At 33.6% G+C, this 15,654-nt stretch overlaps 1 protein-coding gene across 3 annotated transcripts in view; it reads left to right on the top strand.

Annotated features, from left to right (window-relative positions):
* Positions 1-15,264, top strand: part of Ets65A (DNA-binding protein D-ETS-3) — a 100,110-nt gene extending 84,846 nt beyond the window's left edge. For all 3 annotated transcript variants that reach the window (XM_076134980.1, XM_076134981.1, XM_076134979.1), the window contains exons 6-9: positions 6,191-6,238; positions 10,254-10,443; positions 10,621-10,829; positions 12,742-15,264. In XM_076134980.1, the coding sequence (XP_075991095.1) occupies positions 6,191-6,238; positions 10,254-10,443; positions 10,621-10,829; positions 12,742-12,866 (572 nt within the window). In that variant the 3' untranslated portion in view covers positions 12,867-15,264. The remainder of the gene's footprint in view (positions 1-6,190; positions 6,239-10,253; positions 10,444-10,620; positions 10,830-12,741) is intronic.
* The last annotated feature ends 390 nt before the right edge of the window (positions 15,265-15,654 follow it).

The following is a 15,654-nucleotide window of genomic DNA, read 5'->3' as shown; positions in this document are numbered from 1 at the left end:
CAGTTACCTCGATCAGGTCTTTTATTTCGGACGTGTAAATAAAATTTACTATTGATCACCATTACTTATGTGAGATGTTAACATTTAACCAATTTGTTGTACTTTCTCATGTTTTATATTTAGGTTAGTACCTAATTTTTGTAATCCAATAGATTGTATTATACATCGTCATATCTCAAAGATTTAGTAAGCTTTCTAATTTTGTCTCTTTTAGAATAGTTTTTGTACAACCTCAACATTATTAAACTACGTTCTACATTTTAATTTCGGAGAAAATGTTAAAAACTAACTACCATTGTACAACTATTTAGCAGAGAGTCGTAAGCAAGACTGTGGATGGCGGAGGTACCTACTTATAGATATACGATTCAAGTAGCTGACAGTAGCCTGTTTGATACAGCAACATTTCTTGCTAACTTCATTAATGATAATCCAGACAAATCGCGAATGCCAAGACTCTTCAATCGTCTTATACAAAAATATGCGTCAAAATCGCATTACTACACTAAAAATACACCGTACATCTCCCTAGCCTGTACAAATATTCTACATCTCTGTCAAGGGAGACAGTAGCACTATAAATTTCATATGAAGCCAATGTTTGCTGTAAGAATGTTTTGTTGACCGAACGCCCGGGGGAAGCGTCAGACCGGCGGAGCAAACAGCGGGGGACTTGTCCAGTGGCGAAAATATCAACGAAAAATATGTTCGCACTAGATCGTGAAGATTATAAGAGTTAGTCGAGAGATTAAAATTAAGCTGTCTTTTTAATAGGTGTTCTTTCTTCTACGATGATTTCAGTTTCTGTTGCTTTCAAACTTGTTTGAAAGAGACAAAATAAATTTGATTCTGTCGTATGCCAGACTAAGTAAAGATTTAAATAGCTATAATAATATGTATGTCTCGGAAAGAAGTTTTACATTTCCAATTTTTAAGTTATTGTACATAACATAATATGACGTAATATTAGACCTTCTACTTAAAACTTAGTAGATAGTAAAATATATAGATAGATTTTTTAATAACGTATTGATAAACTTTGAAAATTGTATTCGTGACCACAATTTAAAAAATATATCATTGGACAACTTACACACGGTCATTTGATTCCAAACTAAGCAGATCTTAACCACAATTATGATGAATTAAAGTCCTTTGGATTCTGACTCATCTATACTGATATTATAAAGCTGAAGAGTTTGTTTGTTTGATTGTTTGTTTGTTTAAAATATAAAATCAGGCCACTCAGCTACTTTGGTCCTATCAATATAATACCTACCAATAAAATTTATAATGCAAACAAAAACAACAAAACCCGTCTCCAATTTCTTTTTAACACAAAAAATGCACAGAAAACGGAACCAATAAAAAGGAACAAACGTCAATTGTTTCCTTCAAATAAAATTGTGAAAACTAAAGGTAATCGAGGAAGATTGTATTATGAGAGAAATATCGAATAATGAGAGGACAAAAACAAACCTCCTGTAGGAGTACAGTCAGCGTCAAAAATATGTCACATTTGAAAAGTATTATCATAACATATTTTTTTTATGGACATGTCTACTGACTCATGGCCTAGCCCCTCGTTACGGAAGAAGACCCTTGCCCAGCAGTGGGACATTAATGGTTCATTTTTTAAGACTATTGTATATCAACTCATCAATCAGGCAATCAATGACGCTAACTTGCAGTCAAAAGTACTATTAACCAATAATTTTCAGTCAAAACCACTTTTGACCAACCTGTTCAGTCAAAACTTGTTTTGACTGATTTTCCTAGTCAATCGTAGTTTTATGTAAAATAGAATACGGGAATTAACGAGAACATGCATTTTACCTTAAAATGCCTAACGTTCCGGCGCAGGTTGCATTCGCCGTGGTCGCAGGCTGACTCCTGGTGTTCGCGTTAATTCTCGTATTCTATTATACATTAAACATGCAACGCGAGAGTTTAAAAGTTACAATAGTAGACAGACTATACATATACTATAATAGACTGCAACATACACATATTTTCGTCGCTGCCTGTACTAGGTACAGTAGGAGTGAACACGGCGGGGTACGTCCCACCAATTTCGATATGAAATGGAAAACGTAATCAGTTTTGACAATTCTATTTGTGATTCGACGTTGTAACTCGGTTTCGCAGGTGACTGTGGGGATTCGTACTGACGTATAATTGATCTATTGATGGTTTATCGATGATTTAGATGAGAATATAATGGGTATTTGGTTTTTGTATAACATTATTGGATTATTGCGATTAGATTTTATGACAAAAATTATCAGTATTCAGGTAGAATAGTTTGGTCAATTCAGTATAGGCACAAGATGTATTGACTGTATCAGACAATAACGATTGTTAATTTTTAAATTACAAGAAATATCGGATGTCGAATACTTAGGTCTTTGTGGAAAAAACATTATTTTTATGTTATTATTCGTCTAAAAGAAGAAATAAAGATTAAGTTCAACTTGCTACTATAAAAAACTATTTTATAGTAGCAAGTTGAACTTAATCTTTTAAATTGGGTTTAAGTGTGATTGTAAAATCAACGTTTCGACCGGCTAACCCAAGTAGGTAGGTAGTAATTGTCAATTATTATATCCAGTTACACTATTATACTAATTATAGAAATCGCGATAGCTTAAAATTAGCAATTTTTTTTACTATTCACCTAGGAAGTGCTTAGTATACAAATGATTACTGAGAGTCACTGAGAATGCGAATGCAAAGATTTATAAAATCAAAGGCGTGAATGTGCCATTAATAATTCAGTAACGACGATTATTTAAAGCAACACGCGCCGATTATGCCGCACGATTTAGAAATAAACAGTTTCATGAACGTTAAAAGCTAATCGACGTTTGGACCAGTCTTGCATCGCATCACGGCGCCCAAAAACGTTTCAACATCGTTTATCATAATCATCTCGATTGGGTCGCACCTCACCCCTACAAGCTATTTATGAACCCTCGATTTAACTATTGTTGTGAACACTTTTTTATGCTCGACTTGCCTTTGTGAGTTGCAAGTTTCGCCTTTCATCTTCTTTAATCGTGATTTGACTGACTATTCTTCCACTGATTTTGGTTTGTCATTAGCTGGTATGATGCTTTGATGAATCATTAGTCATTGAAAAAGACAGATCCAGTATTGAGCTATAGTGCTTGTTCACGTTGGAACTCGCGGGCGCGGTGGCGGTCGCGAGCGCGGGGACGTGGCGATTTGTGTTCACGTTGGCCGCCAGGCGGGCGTTTGGCTCAAACTGGCTCAAACTGGTTGATCTTACTTGACATCGCGAGTGGATCGCGCCCGCCACCGCTAGTTCGACGTGAACACACACGAACATCTTCACTTGTTTGATATTGGCGCGAGCGCGCCACGCGGGCCGCGCGCGGCGCCGCTAGCTCGCCCGCGACTTAGACCGCGCGAACGGTTTGTACGTGAACACTTCGGTACATCGCCATATGTTTGATATTTCGCGACCGCGCCCGCCACCGCGCCCGCGAGTCAACGTGAATGAGCACTTAGAGAGTTTAACTAACCTACCACCATTGGACGTAAAGTACAACTAGAAGCTAATCTTTTAAATAATTCAGATTTAATTTCTTTTGTATTTTTCTTACCTTTTACTGTACTACTGCTGGGTCTGGTTTTGGGGAATTTCAAGGAACGGATTTAATTTCTCTTCACCGCTGGAGCAAGTGATCATTATTTTTAAAGCACACATATTAAATTAATACACTGATTGATTAATTGAGCCCTCTGTTTTCTTTCCAAACTTACATGTACCTCCCGAATTTGTTTTTAATAGATAGAAACAAGCCAATAATAATCAGCCAAACCTACGACCACTCACGCAGTAGTAGGAGCAATTTTACTAAGAGTGCGGAATAAAAAAATATATTTGTATAGTTCATCAATTATTATTATTTATTCAGCTCATGTTTGGGTTTTCGCTATAAGTAAAGAATTTGTATGTATATTGCACAGCAACCTGCAGCCACAGTTTGAAACTCCGGACTGTAACCGAGTGTTTCCTGTTCCATAGCTATTTTAACGGGAAACCACAGGAATACCGTGCTTTTATCTTTTGAATAAAAACAATATCTCCCTTTTGAAATTCACACTAAGATTATCCTTGTTGAAATGTTTGCAAATATGCATGCTTGAGAATGTTATTCGTTACTCACACATAAAAGTTGGATGTTCTGATTGATGTTTCAGGGATGTTGAAAAACTCAACATAAAGTCTGATCCTCTAGAACGTAACTTTAGCGTTGCATAATGAATGGTCAATAATATTTAACGTTCTCGCAATGCTTGACGAATTTGCGCGCCACAAAATTTTACACCAAACTTGAAAAGAGCTGATCAACCCTTTTGGAACGATCTATTTTCTCAGACTAATTTGAATTTTGTAATGATCGCTAGTTATTTGTATTGAAGAACGGTAAATACATAGCATTCGTAGAATGAAATCTAAAACAATGCAATCAATGTGAGATCATAAGAATATCCTACACTTCAAATGATGTATGAGCGCGACATTCTGCCATAATTTTAGATATCTTTATATTTATATAATTCTTCTGTCAGTGTGTATGTCACTAAACTTCTCTTAAACGACTGGACCGATTTTGATGAAATTTTTTGTGTGTGTTCAAGGGGATCTGAGAATGGTTTAGATTCACAATTTTGTCCGCTGGACAATGTTTTTTTATTTAATTTGTATGGCAAAACAACGTTTGCCGGGTCAGCTAGTAAAAATTAAAAAGTAGTAACTAAAACTTTTGTTAATCAAAAACCACAGTACAGTCCGAACAAAACCGATTTTAAATACTTCAAGTGCGTCGATTCGTCACGATGTGTTACTTTATGGCCCGCATGCTAACTCGAGTATCATTATAACTGCGCTTTATTATTGCAACACAAAGGCAACGAACTGTCGTTAGGGGCCTATTGTTTCAATTTCAATGTGCTGCGGAATTATTGCTGTAATTTACATTTTAATAAAATATGGGGTCACTTTTATAGGCGTTGAATATTTTAGTGCGCGAATTTTAACGAAACAGTTTCGTCTCAATCCAATAAGAAGAATTAAGATAAATTAATATTTGCTTATAATTAAACTAAGAAATTGTAGTTTAATGAAACTATTATCGCTAAATTCACTTAAACAAAGGTATCATATCGTATAATAAGGTCGTATGCGTTATCTGCTTTATCTAAATTGTTTAATTAAAACTACCGTTAACTTTAAGAGAAAACGTTCATTTCTTTGAGGTTAGGAACTTACGCAATTAATTTAAGAATATCGAAGATAAACAACCAACATGAAATATGACTAATAAATGAAACCGGTTCAATAGCAACTGAGCAGATTATATACGACATTTCAATTGCATTTTTAATACAAGCCATAAATCTAAAAAGTTTTGCAATAGTACTACAGTTATTTGAGTAAAATCTAAACCGATTTAAAAGCCTACCAACATTTTTCGCTGAAAACTGTCGGCAGCGACTCCAAAAATGTTATTATTCTGAACAGGTGACGCACTGTCGACGGACTATCTATGCAAATTGAGATAGTTGCACACCCGACTCATTATAGCTAGTTGAAATGCAATCTATGCAGTGTATCTCGGGGTTTTTTCGGGCAGCCATGTTGGTAGTACCGTTGCCATGGCAACCGTTATCTTTTACGATTCAAATACGAAATCTACGGCGACGATTATGTTCGTTGTCTTTGTTTTATCGCGTTTGCGTTTGTTTGTTTTTGTTGAGAGTTAGGTTCAAATCCTAACTAAGGATTTGCCTAACAAAGTTATAATATAAAAATATGTTTATCATTACTTGCTTTAAACATGGTAACTTAATACTATATAGGTACAATACCTATATAACTCAATGAAGTCAAAATGCAACATTTAATTTTTAATTACGATACATAAATTTTCCTTCTCGCCCTCAAACTATTTGTCTTATTCCTATAAATAATAAAATAAATAAAATCTCTTACCATAAAGTCGGGCAACACAGAATTATGTCGTTAAGTTACAGCAACAGCAAACATTATTATTTGTTTTTTCATGAAAAGGCTGAATGCAGCAGGTTTTGAATAATCTTAAAAATAATATTATTTTCAATTCTCACTCAAGTTTCTAACCATGTTTTTTTGTTACAGATCCATATCAAATGTTTGGACCCACAAGCAGTCGGCTAGCGAATTCAGGTGAGTTAACAAACAAACAAACTGCTAATATAATCAGGAAAAACATGCACACGTAAAACTACACATAAACTAACTTCCAATATTCCATAAAAATTATAGTATATAGATATAAATAAAAATATATTTGCCAAGATCTCCACACCATTATACGTAATAATATTATCTTATGCTTGTATTATTATCACTAATAGCCTAATTGTCACAAATTTCATACATAAAAATATTTGCTTATAATCCTTAAAACTTAAAAACCAATATAACCATGTTTATACCCTGATTCGCATGAGCTTTAGTACTAAACGTCAAAAAATTGACTTATCCATAGAAAAAAAAACCGTTATGTATATTCTCTTAAAATATTTGCTTATTTAAAAGTCTATTAACCTCAATTTTATATTAAACTAATCCATAAAATATGTTCTGTTTCGATTTGATTCCAAGATGTTGTCTTTCGAAGGCGTGGTACACCAACTAACGCCATCTAGTACTCCGTAGTGATACTAATAGTTCCCATGAAACCAGCTGCAGCCTTCACTGTAAATTTTGTCTCATGGCTCTATACAAAAGCTTTCAACGAGCTCGGGTTAAATTAAATAAATTTACAAAACGAAGTATTAAGGTTTTCGTTTATAAATACTAAACGATATAAACTATAGTAGACATCTTTAAATTTGTTCTTAATTTTGCATCTTTTGCTCTTAGCTTGCTATTATTTAATTTCAAATGTAATTTTAATCGAAATGGTAGACTTATTTTCATTTTTTGAATACAGATAAATAAATCATATAAAATACTGATTCGGTCAAGTTTTTTGGTTCAATGATAATTGTATGCATCTTAGAAATCTTTATTTCGGACTTAAAGCTAAAAATAAGTGTATTATCTCTATCTCTATCTCTTAGATATTATCCAAATGGTATATTGTTTAGCGAGAACTCTCCCACAAAGTTACTTTCAGATTTTCGAAAAGGTTATGTGAAAATTAGCACCAATTAAATAAAAACTAAACTCCCACAGACTATAGCCATTTTATTTTCAAGTATTTAAATTCACAAGGTGAATAGGGGTGTCAAAGTTGGCAGGTGACCCATGTGAAAGTAGGGTTGCCTCTCAGAGCAAATCACGCGAGATCACGATAAGTTTTATAATACGTTAGGGTCTAACGTTAACTACTTATCAGTGCAAGTTAACTGTTCGAGGGGTGATTTTACTGTGTTACGTAAATTGTTTAATCTTTTTAAAATTTGATTTAAATTGGTTCGTAGCTATTGTTTTATAATATTTTGTTGCGTATTTTTATTTATTTTGGTTGAAGTGTTAGATAGTTTAAAGTTTTCTTCATTCGCACACAAGCATATTTAAAATTCTGTAATATTAATAAAGGTTTTTGTTTTAAACTTTAACATTAAAATGTAATTTACAGATCAATATACACTTATTGCTTTTTTTGCCTGCGCATCAAAGCCTAGACTTTACAATCAACTATCAAAGGGATCCTCTTTTTATAACTACGTCCACACATATTCATAAACTGTTAAAATTCTACAAAAATAAATGACATTCTTTGTCTGTGCCGTTACGTGTCTGTAGATAAAATCGAAACGGCCACGGTCCCTTTTTAGTTCCCATGAGTGACATGCAGGGCGCTACTAGTGAACAAATTATGTAAATGTACCGATAATACGCGATATCGCACGTTACGTAGGGTAGTTTGATATAAAAGTTAATGAAACTTAATTATTCCTAGGGGGCACTGTTCTCAAACGCATTATTATTAATACAATGTAATCGCAGGTTAACGATTCAATTGATGAGGGTGTGTAATGGAAATAATTTGATAGTTATTACAGTCAATTTATAATAATATTTTATACAGTTTAAAATTGTTTTTTTTAGAAATATCTGAACTGTAGTAGACTTTGTAACTCAGTCAATAAAAACGAATATTTAATCACTGATGATTTTATGAAATCATGCGGTTTTAACTCCTTGAAGTTTCGTAAAAGGTCTTACTGGCTGTCGCACGGTTGTAAAGGGACTGCAGTTGACTTTTTCTTTTCTAGTAAAGGCACGTCTCAGATAATATATTGATAGTCGTTTCCAAAAAAAGTGACTAAAGCCTACATCGTATTATTGTTGCTAAATCCCTAAACTTAGAAATGCTAATCTATTACTAGAGATAGTTGGTATTCAAAGCCGCAAGTTTCTACCTATTGATCCATATAACGTGTGGGAACCTAGCGTACCATATTACAAATAATTACATATACCAAGAAAATATTACCACGGTACAGTCACACCTTAAATCATGCGATTTACAATCATTAAATCAGTGCGCCGGCGCCGGTACCAGCGAGAAACAATTAGCGCCACGTGCTAACCCTAAGTCATAATTACTGCGCGCCACACCTACGCACGCAATGTGACCCCAGCTTATTAGGGCTGCCACGGTCACCTTGCCCCACGTTTAACCTTATAATCGGTGGTAATGTTAAAGTCAATATTTGGTATTTGGTTTTTTTGCGCTTTTAATGGGAGGGTGAACATTTTGTATTTTTCAGGACCAGTAAAAACTTAAAACACGGTCTCTCATTAAATTTTATTGTTCATTTGAAAGAAATTATGTAAAGGTAACAAACAGATTCGAGACATTTTATTTTTGAAAAGCCCAATTTGTCAAACAAACCCAGAAAGTCAATTGGTACTTGAATACCAATAAGACAGCTTTAAAAGAAGAACTGTTTTATACTATGCCAAAAAGTCATTCGCCTTAGCAATTCTTAAAACAATCTATCACCCTCATTGACCTACAGGGTCAAAAGTCCAATCGTATTCCAAAACTGACCTCCCGACCATTCCCATAGTCTATCAACTCCCCAAAAGCGAGAAAAGGCCATTAACTTCACGCACAATTACACTCACGAAGGAAAAAGATAGCATGTTACCAAACATTGAGTTAATATCTAAAAGTAACGAAAATACGAATATTTCGGGTTTCGGATTCGGGTCGTAAAGTCGATGAGCCATGATCACAATGGATGAAGCGACGCGAGATTCGCAACAACGTTGTGACGTCACGGGGATAAATCACATGATCGCTTGTGTGCTCGCACCCTTAGATTCAGTACCGTTTGCAGATGAAAATGTATGTAATATATTAATTACTTTTTTGGAGTATTATTTTTGTTCACCAATGTCGTTCATTTGTTAACAAAATTTATTTGACGGCTGTTTAATAGGCAAATTTATTGAATTCTTAGTTATAACTAATTATTACAACTAGAAATGATCACATACACCGATAAAATGTGTTAATTAAGAGTTCTCTTAATGCTAAAAAAAGAACTCCGTTTTTTATGTCGCAACAAACATAGTAACAGCTAACGTACAACTAGTCCTAAAACAACTATGCATGAATCACCCAAATATTAGTTCAATGGGGAAATCGAACCCACGACCTTACATGTTAACCATTCCACCCCTCGCACATCTCGCTATAAACACATTGTGTGCTAACGTTACAAGGGTAGTTCCACACGAATGCGCGCGGCAGTCGTGCGCGCGTGTACACACCGCCCAATATCGGCCCCACCCTCGCCATTAGCGAGACTATCCTATAGTGTGCGACACACCGATTTTATTGTCACGATTTTTTGTTAAAATAACTTTAGATGGGAATTTTGTGAAAAAAGTTGGGGGGTGGGAAATAATTGCTGGGCAAGATTTTTTTTACTCAATTGTACCAGAGAGTATTTTAATCGAACATATTACTTACAGTTGACTCAATCAATCAAAGTCTAATTAATGTTTTTTTAAACCTTACCGATACCTTTAGATATTCAGATGTCAAACATTTAATTATTTCATCACTAATCATCTGGACACAGAAATTTAATTTACGTCAAGAAGTCCAACCACAAAATTGATCGCTGAGATTGCCTACATTTTGACATCTAATGATTGAAACAATTTTTCGTTAGCTAAAATGTAAACGCTATTACGATCCATATTCCAGGTTCAGGCCAGATCCAGTTGTGGCAATTCCTGTTAGAGCTGCTGAGTGACTCGAGCAACGCCGGCTGCATCACCTGGGAGGGGACCAACGGCGAGTTCAAGCTGACCGACCCCGACGAGGTGGCGCGCCGGTGGGGCGAGCGCAAGTCCAAGCCCAACATGAACTATGACAAACTCAGCCGAGCACTCAGGTAACAACGCTGGCACCCACACTACAGCCCACAGCGACCGAACGGGTACCCGATCTAAAGACTTTATATCGTTCAATTTGCGATTCTGCAATGCGATTTATTATCTACGCGGCCCTCTGCGATTTTGCGATTATTCTCCCTTGACATTTATTTGATAACTGTTTTTCAATTGTACAGATATTACTACGACAAAAACATAATGACCAAAGTACACGGCAAGAGGTACGCGTACAAATTCGATTTCCAAGGACTAGCTGCGGCCACGCAGCCGGCGGCCAGTGACCCCGCGTATAAATACCAGAGCGATCTGTTCATGAGCTCGTACCATCACTCCGCTAAGCTCTCGTCTTTCATGGCCCCACACGCGGCCATGCCGACTTCCACAGGTAATAATGATTGTTTTAAAGAACCATTATGCAGTGTCGATAGCTGAAAGTGGACTTCAAATAAACGTAAAATAAATCTACCTGTCATGAGTGTTGTTACAAATTTCAATTTATAGTCACTAACGGTCTTCAATGACTAGTCGACAATGCATAATGGTTCTAAGCTGAATGCGCCTTTGCGAATGTATGACTCAAAATTCTTATTCCGTGATTTTTTTTTTATTAGGTACGAGAATTTTAATACGGTGTCAGAAAACATTTTTGTATTTATCTTATAGTATTTTTAGTACATAATCATCTTCATCATTTTGCATTGTCTCTTTCAAACATCGTAATAAACGGACAAAACTATGTTTAGACACACGAATTTTATCACTAATTTAATAAAACCCTAATAACGTTTTCTGGATTTTGCCTCATCTAGAACATCTTTGAACCTCGTTATAAATTCGCAAAACTATAGTTTAACACATAAATTTTATCACCAATTTAATAATCTCCTAAGTTATACGAATCAAATTTAAAATCAAATATTAAACAACAGCATGCGCTACATCAAAAAACAATATTAAAAAATCATAGCTCTTAACGCTTAAAATATTTTAAATAAACCCCCGTCGAGTTAATATCATACACCCTTCAAAAACAGTGTTCTTTAATCTGCATTTCTGTAATGCGTCGGTACACTCGGCGACGTAAATATTTGCCTATCGCTTCAAACGGGTTGTCATTGCCATGGATTGCCGCACTTGACTTAATGGAACACCTATTTAGTTCTGTATTGGCACGGGATAAACGGTTGACAAATGGATACGGTTTAAAATAAAATGTTTTTATTAGGTGTATACTGAAATATTGTCTATGTTTTTAAAATTACTGGTTCGTTCGAAATTTGTTTTTCTTTTCTATTAATGTATTGTACATAGGGAATGCAATCCCGACTCGAGATCGTCAACTCGAGATCCCTCGCGATCAGAAATATCAATCCCGCGGGATCCCGAGATTTTCGGGATCCCGTCTAGTTAGTAAAAATAATACAATTCGAACGGCTTGTTTAATGTAATATTTGTGTGATAGTGTGGTGAATGCAATAAATTATTATTTGAAAGAAAATAAAAGCCTTTATTTTTCAATATTACTAACAACGTAACATAATTAACAGGTGTAATAACATGAACATAATCAAAAAAGTAGGTGTAGCTCCAGGAGATCAAAATAAAAAGTAATCACATGGCATTTTGAAAGTAGCCTTTTAAAATACAAAGTGTATCAATAGTACGAGCTTCTAATCGGCATCTTAAGTCTATTGCAATGTAGCCAGCTGCTGAAAATGCCCTCTCCGACAATCCCGAACGGGATCTCGTCATATTATGCTTCGGGATTGATCCCGAAAAAATACACGGGATCTCGCGAGATCGGGATCCCGCGAGATCGGGATTGCATTCACTAATTGTACACTTTATTTTGTTGGTATTCCAATTTAATATCTTGCATTTTAGGCCTTTTGTTATATCTGCGGAAAATAATTTAAACAGGAAGGTTCCTCATATTTTTCTTTTTCTAATCAATGGTAAACTCCGATAAACTTATTAAGTGTACTCACATTTTATCCAAATTAAAAATACATTTTCTGTATCAAAATAAATACTTACTATCTCCAAGTACATATCAAAATTGATTAATTTGTCAAAGTTCTTCAAAACTTACAACATTATTTCGATGTTCTTATTAAGCGTCATAGTTTTATTTTCAGGAATAGGAAATAGGAAAGTAAAGTATTTTTTAAAGCGGAATAACATTGTACTTGTTCTGCTATCATAGCCCATGCGACTATTTATCTCTTGAAAACTTGTATTAAGTTTTCTTGTATGTGCATTTGTTATTGACTGAGGTAAGAAATATTTTGTTCCAGCATCGATATTCCCGTCAGCGTCATGGGGCAACTGGGGCGGCGGCGGTAGCAACCTCTACTCGCCGCACTCGATGGCCCCACCGCACGTGACCTCTCACCTCGGCTCCTACCCACACTACGCATGACCACCCATCTAAAAACAATACGACGACGAAAACAATTTTAAAATGGCAACATTATTTTATGTTCATTAAAATTTTGAATCCTCTTTCAAAATATATAATTATCACATTATTAACCAATAAAAAATATCGATTTCTTTGTATAAGTATTTATAAGTGAATGTTTTCTCATTAGGTATGTTTTGTTTGATGACGAGAGATGGCGACACTAGTCTTTTATCAATGAATGATGTAAATAATAGATACTCATTAAAATTAAGTAGAATTATTTATATAGGATATCTAATAAAAAATGATCGTATGAAAATTATTGTGAAAATAACGAATACTTCTCGCTTGTAAACTGTTCAGTGTTTTGCAATGACAACCTTTATTTTTACATCCCTATTACTTTACACTTCTTGTAGTTAAAAAGTAAACAAAAATTTTACGTTTCAATTATTTCTATACTTGATTTTAGTCGTCTGGGAAGTTTTAAAGTTAGATAGTTTTCTCTGTAATACGTTGTCACAAAAGTTATTGCAAAATTGGCTCTGAAAAGTATTCGCTACTCAAAAAAAAGGTTAAGCACATAAGCCACGTGTAGTTGACGACTGGCAAAGATATACTCAGTATTAATAAACTGTAAAATAAATATTAATTGTAAGTAATTACACAGCAAGGATACCCTTCATTTATTTTTATTACAAATAAAATTATTAAGCTCGTTTCGATGGTAACTAAGCTCAAAAATTTTGTGCCATTTTATCCATGAGAAAAACATCGATATTTGGTTTTAAAATGTTAAAAGCACGGCCTTAAATTTTTAAAATATTATATAAAAATCTTCCTTTCTTTTGCTTTGAATATTTTTATTATCATTTTTTGATAATTTCGAGAAAAATAATAAGTTTTAAAAATTTAAGGCGGGTTTTTATAATCAAGTAGTGATTTTACTCTGTGTAAATAATATTTGTCAGTATTATAACAAGCAATTAACTGAATTTCAATATTGATATTAGTATTATTATAATTATTATGTATTTATTTCTTAAATCACCTGATCATTTTTAACAGGGAAATACTAATAATTAGACAAACCAGCAATTGTATTCTGGGACTGTAAGACGTGGCAAAAACATCGTAAAGAATAAAAGCAAAAATCTTCATTAGCATTTTAATATCTATATTGGAGAGGAAAAGAATTGATTTTGATGAAATATAAAATGTGAGCCAGCGGTCTGACTGTACTTTTACTAAATGATAAATGAGGGTGACTGCAAAACTGTTTAAACTGAATTTGCTTTCAACAAAGCAGTCATTCCTACAATAATTATTTTCTTGAGCAGTTGTTTCTTGTCAACTGTATTAAGAACTTATATATTATTATCTACATCCCAACTAAGATCAGTTTTGATAAAATTATCATTTTTATACCAAAATTTTCAACTGTGAATTACAATTGATGTGTATATAAAATTAGATTATTTTAAAAGTGCAATCGTAATAGCATTAGGTCTAGTTTAGATTTAAATTATATAATAAATTATTTCTATTTGAATAATAAAATTAATTTATGTAGTAAATAATTTTAATTTTTCTTCAAAAGTTTAGTGATTTCGGCTTTTTGTGATTAATTATTTTGAATGTGGGTATTCTCATGCTAAGTTTTATTATTTCGTAATAGTAAGCACATTTTTAAATGATAAGCTATCTGCACTGTAACGAAAAATAGTAATAATAAATGTTAGTATTTGTTTACAAAGTAGGATTGCTAATTTAATTAAAAATTATATTGTTAATTGAACCACGTTATTATAACAAAAATATATATGAACGAAAACCTTTACATAAGGAAGTTGATTCCTTTCTCAATTAGAAAAAAAAAATTACGTATGGGATATAAAATCGAAATAAGATCTAGATCAAAATTGTTTAATAAAAATGTGTTAATTGAAAGCATGAGATCCCCCTTTGAGTGAGAAAATTAAGTATTCGTAATAATTTAATCCTATGATAACGTTAATTTTATTTAATTTGTAGTATAATTAAGTAAAGTATTATATTACCAATCGGTTAAAATTTTACCGATAATACCTAAGTGAAGAATATTTTTTACTAACTAGTAAACTTTGCTAGAAAAGCGAGTTGAATTTACGGTTTGGTAGCTTTTCTTACCCATTGGTAAAATAATACTTATGGTGAAATAATTACCATTTAGATTTTACCAACGTATATTGTGATTTGCAAAGAGATTCCAGTCAACATATTTATTTTATTTACAATAATTGTTTATTAAAAGTTTTTTTATTAAAGTAATATATTTTATTTTGATGCATGTGTCAATATAACGAGAAACTTTTAGTCGTAGTATACCATTGTATAGATGTTATTGTATTTGAAAATTAATAAAACAAATGAAATACCATTAGTGTACTATTATTTGTGTTTTAACCTTACCTTGTGGCCCGTTTTCTGGGGCACATTTAGCGGTTGTTTATCAATTCAAACTGTTTATATGAGCTTAAACGCTATCGAATCGATAAACTACCGCTAAATGTACTTTGGCAACCGGGGGTTAGAAAAGTTAACGACGCACAGTTACAGTTAATATAAATCTCAAGAAAGGTAAAGATTAATTCTAAGATTTTGAAGAGAATCTTATGAATAAGCGACATTTCTCGGTAACAGTTCGAAATCGTCGTTGTTCATTTGTTGTGTAATCGTAGTTCATTCTGAAGCATTCTCAATTAACGGGCTATTGCTTGGGTTCTTGGGTACTGTTTTATAATATAAAACATTGTTTTACATT

This window comes from Anticarsia gemmatalis, chromosome Z, assembly GCF_050436995.1.
Source record: "Anticarsia gemmatalis isolate Benzon Research Colony breed Stoneville strain chromosome Z, ilAntGemm2 primary, whole genome shotgun sequence".
NCBI classification, from domain to species: domain Eukaryota; kingdom Metazoa; phylum Arthropoda; class Insecta; order Lepidoptera; family Erebidae; genus Anticarsia; species Anticarsia gemmatalis.
The sequence above is the reverse complement of the archived record's forward strand: the minus strand, read 5'-3'. Positions and strand labels throughout refer to the sequence as shown.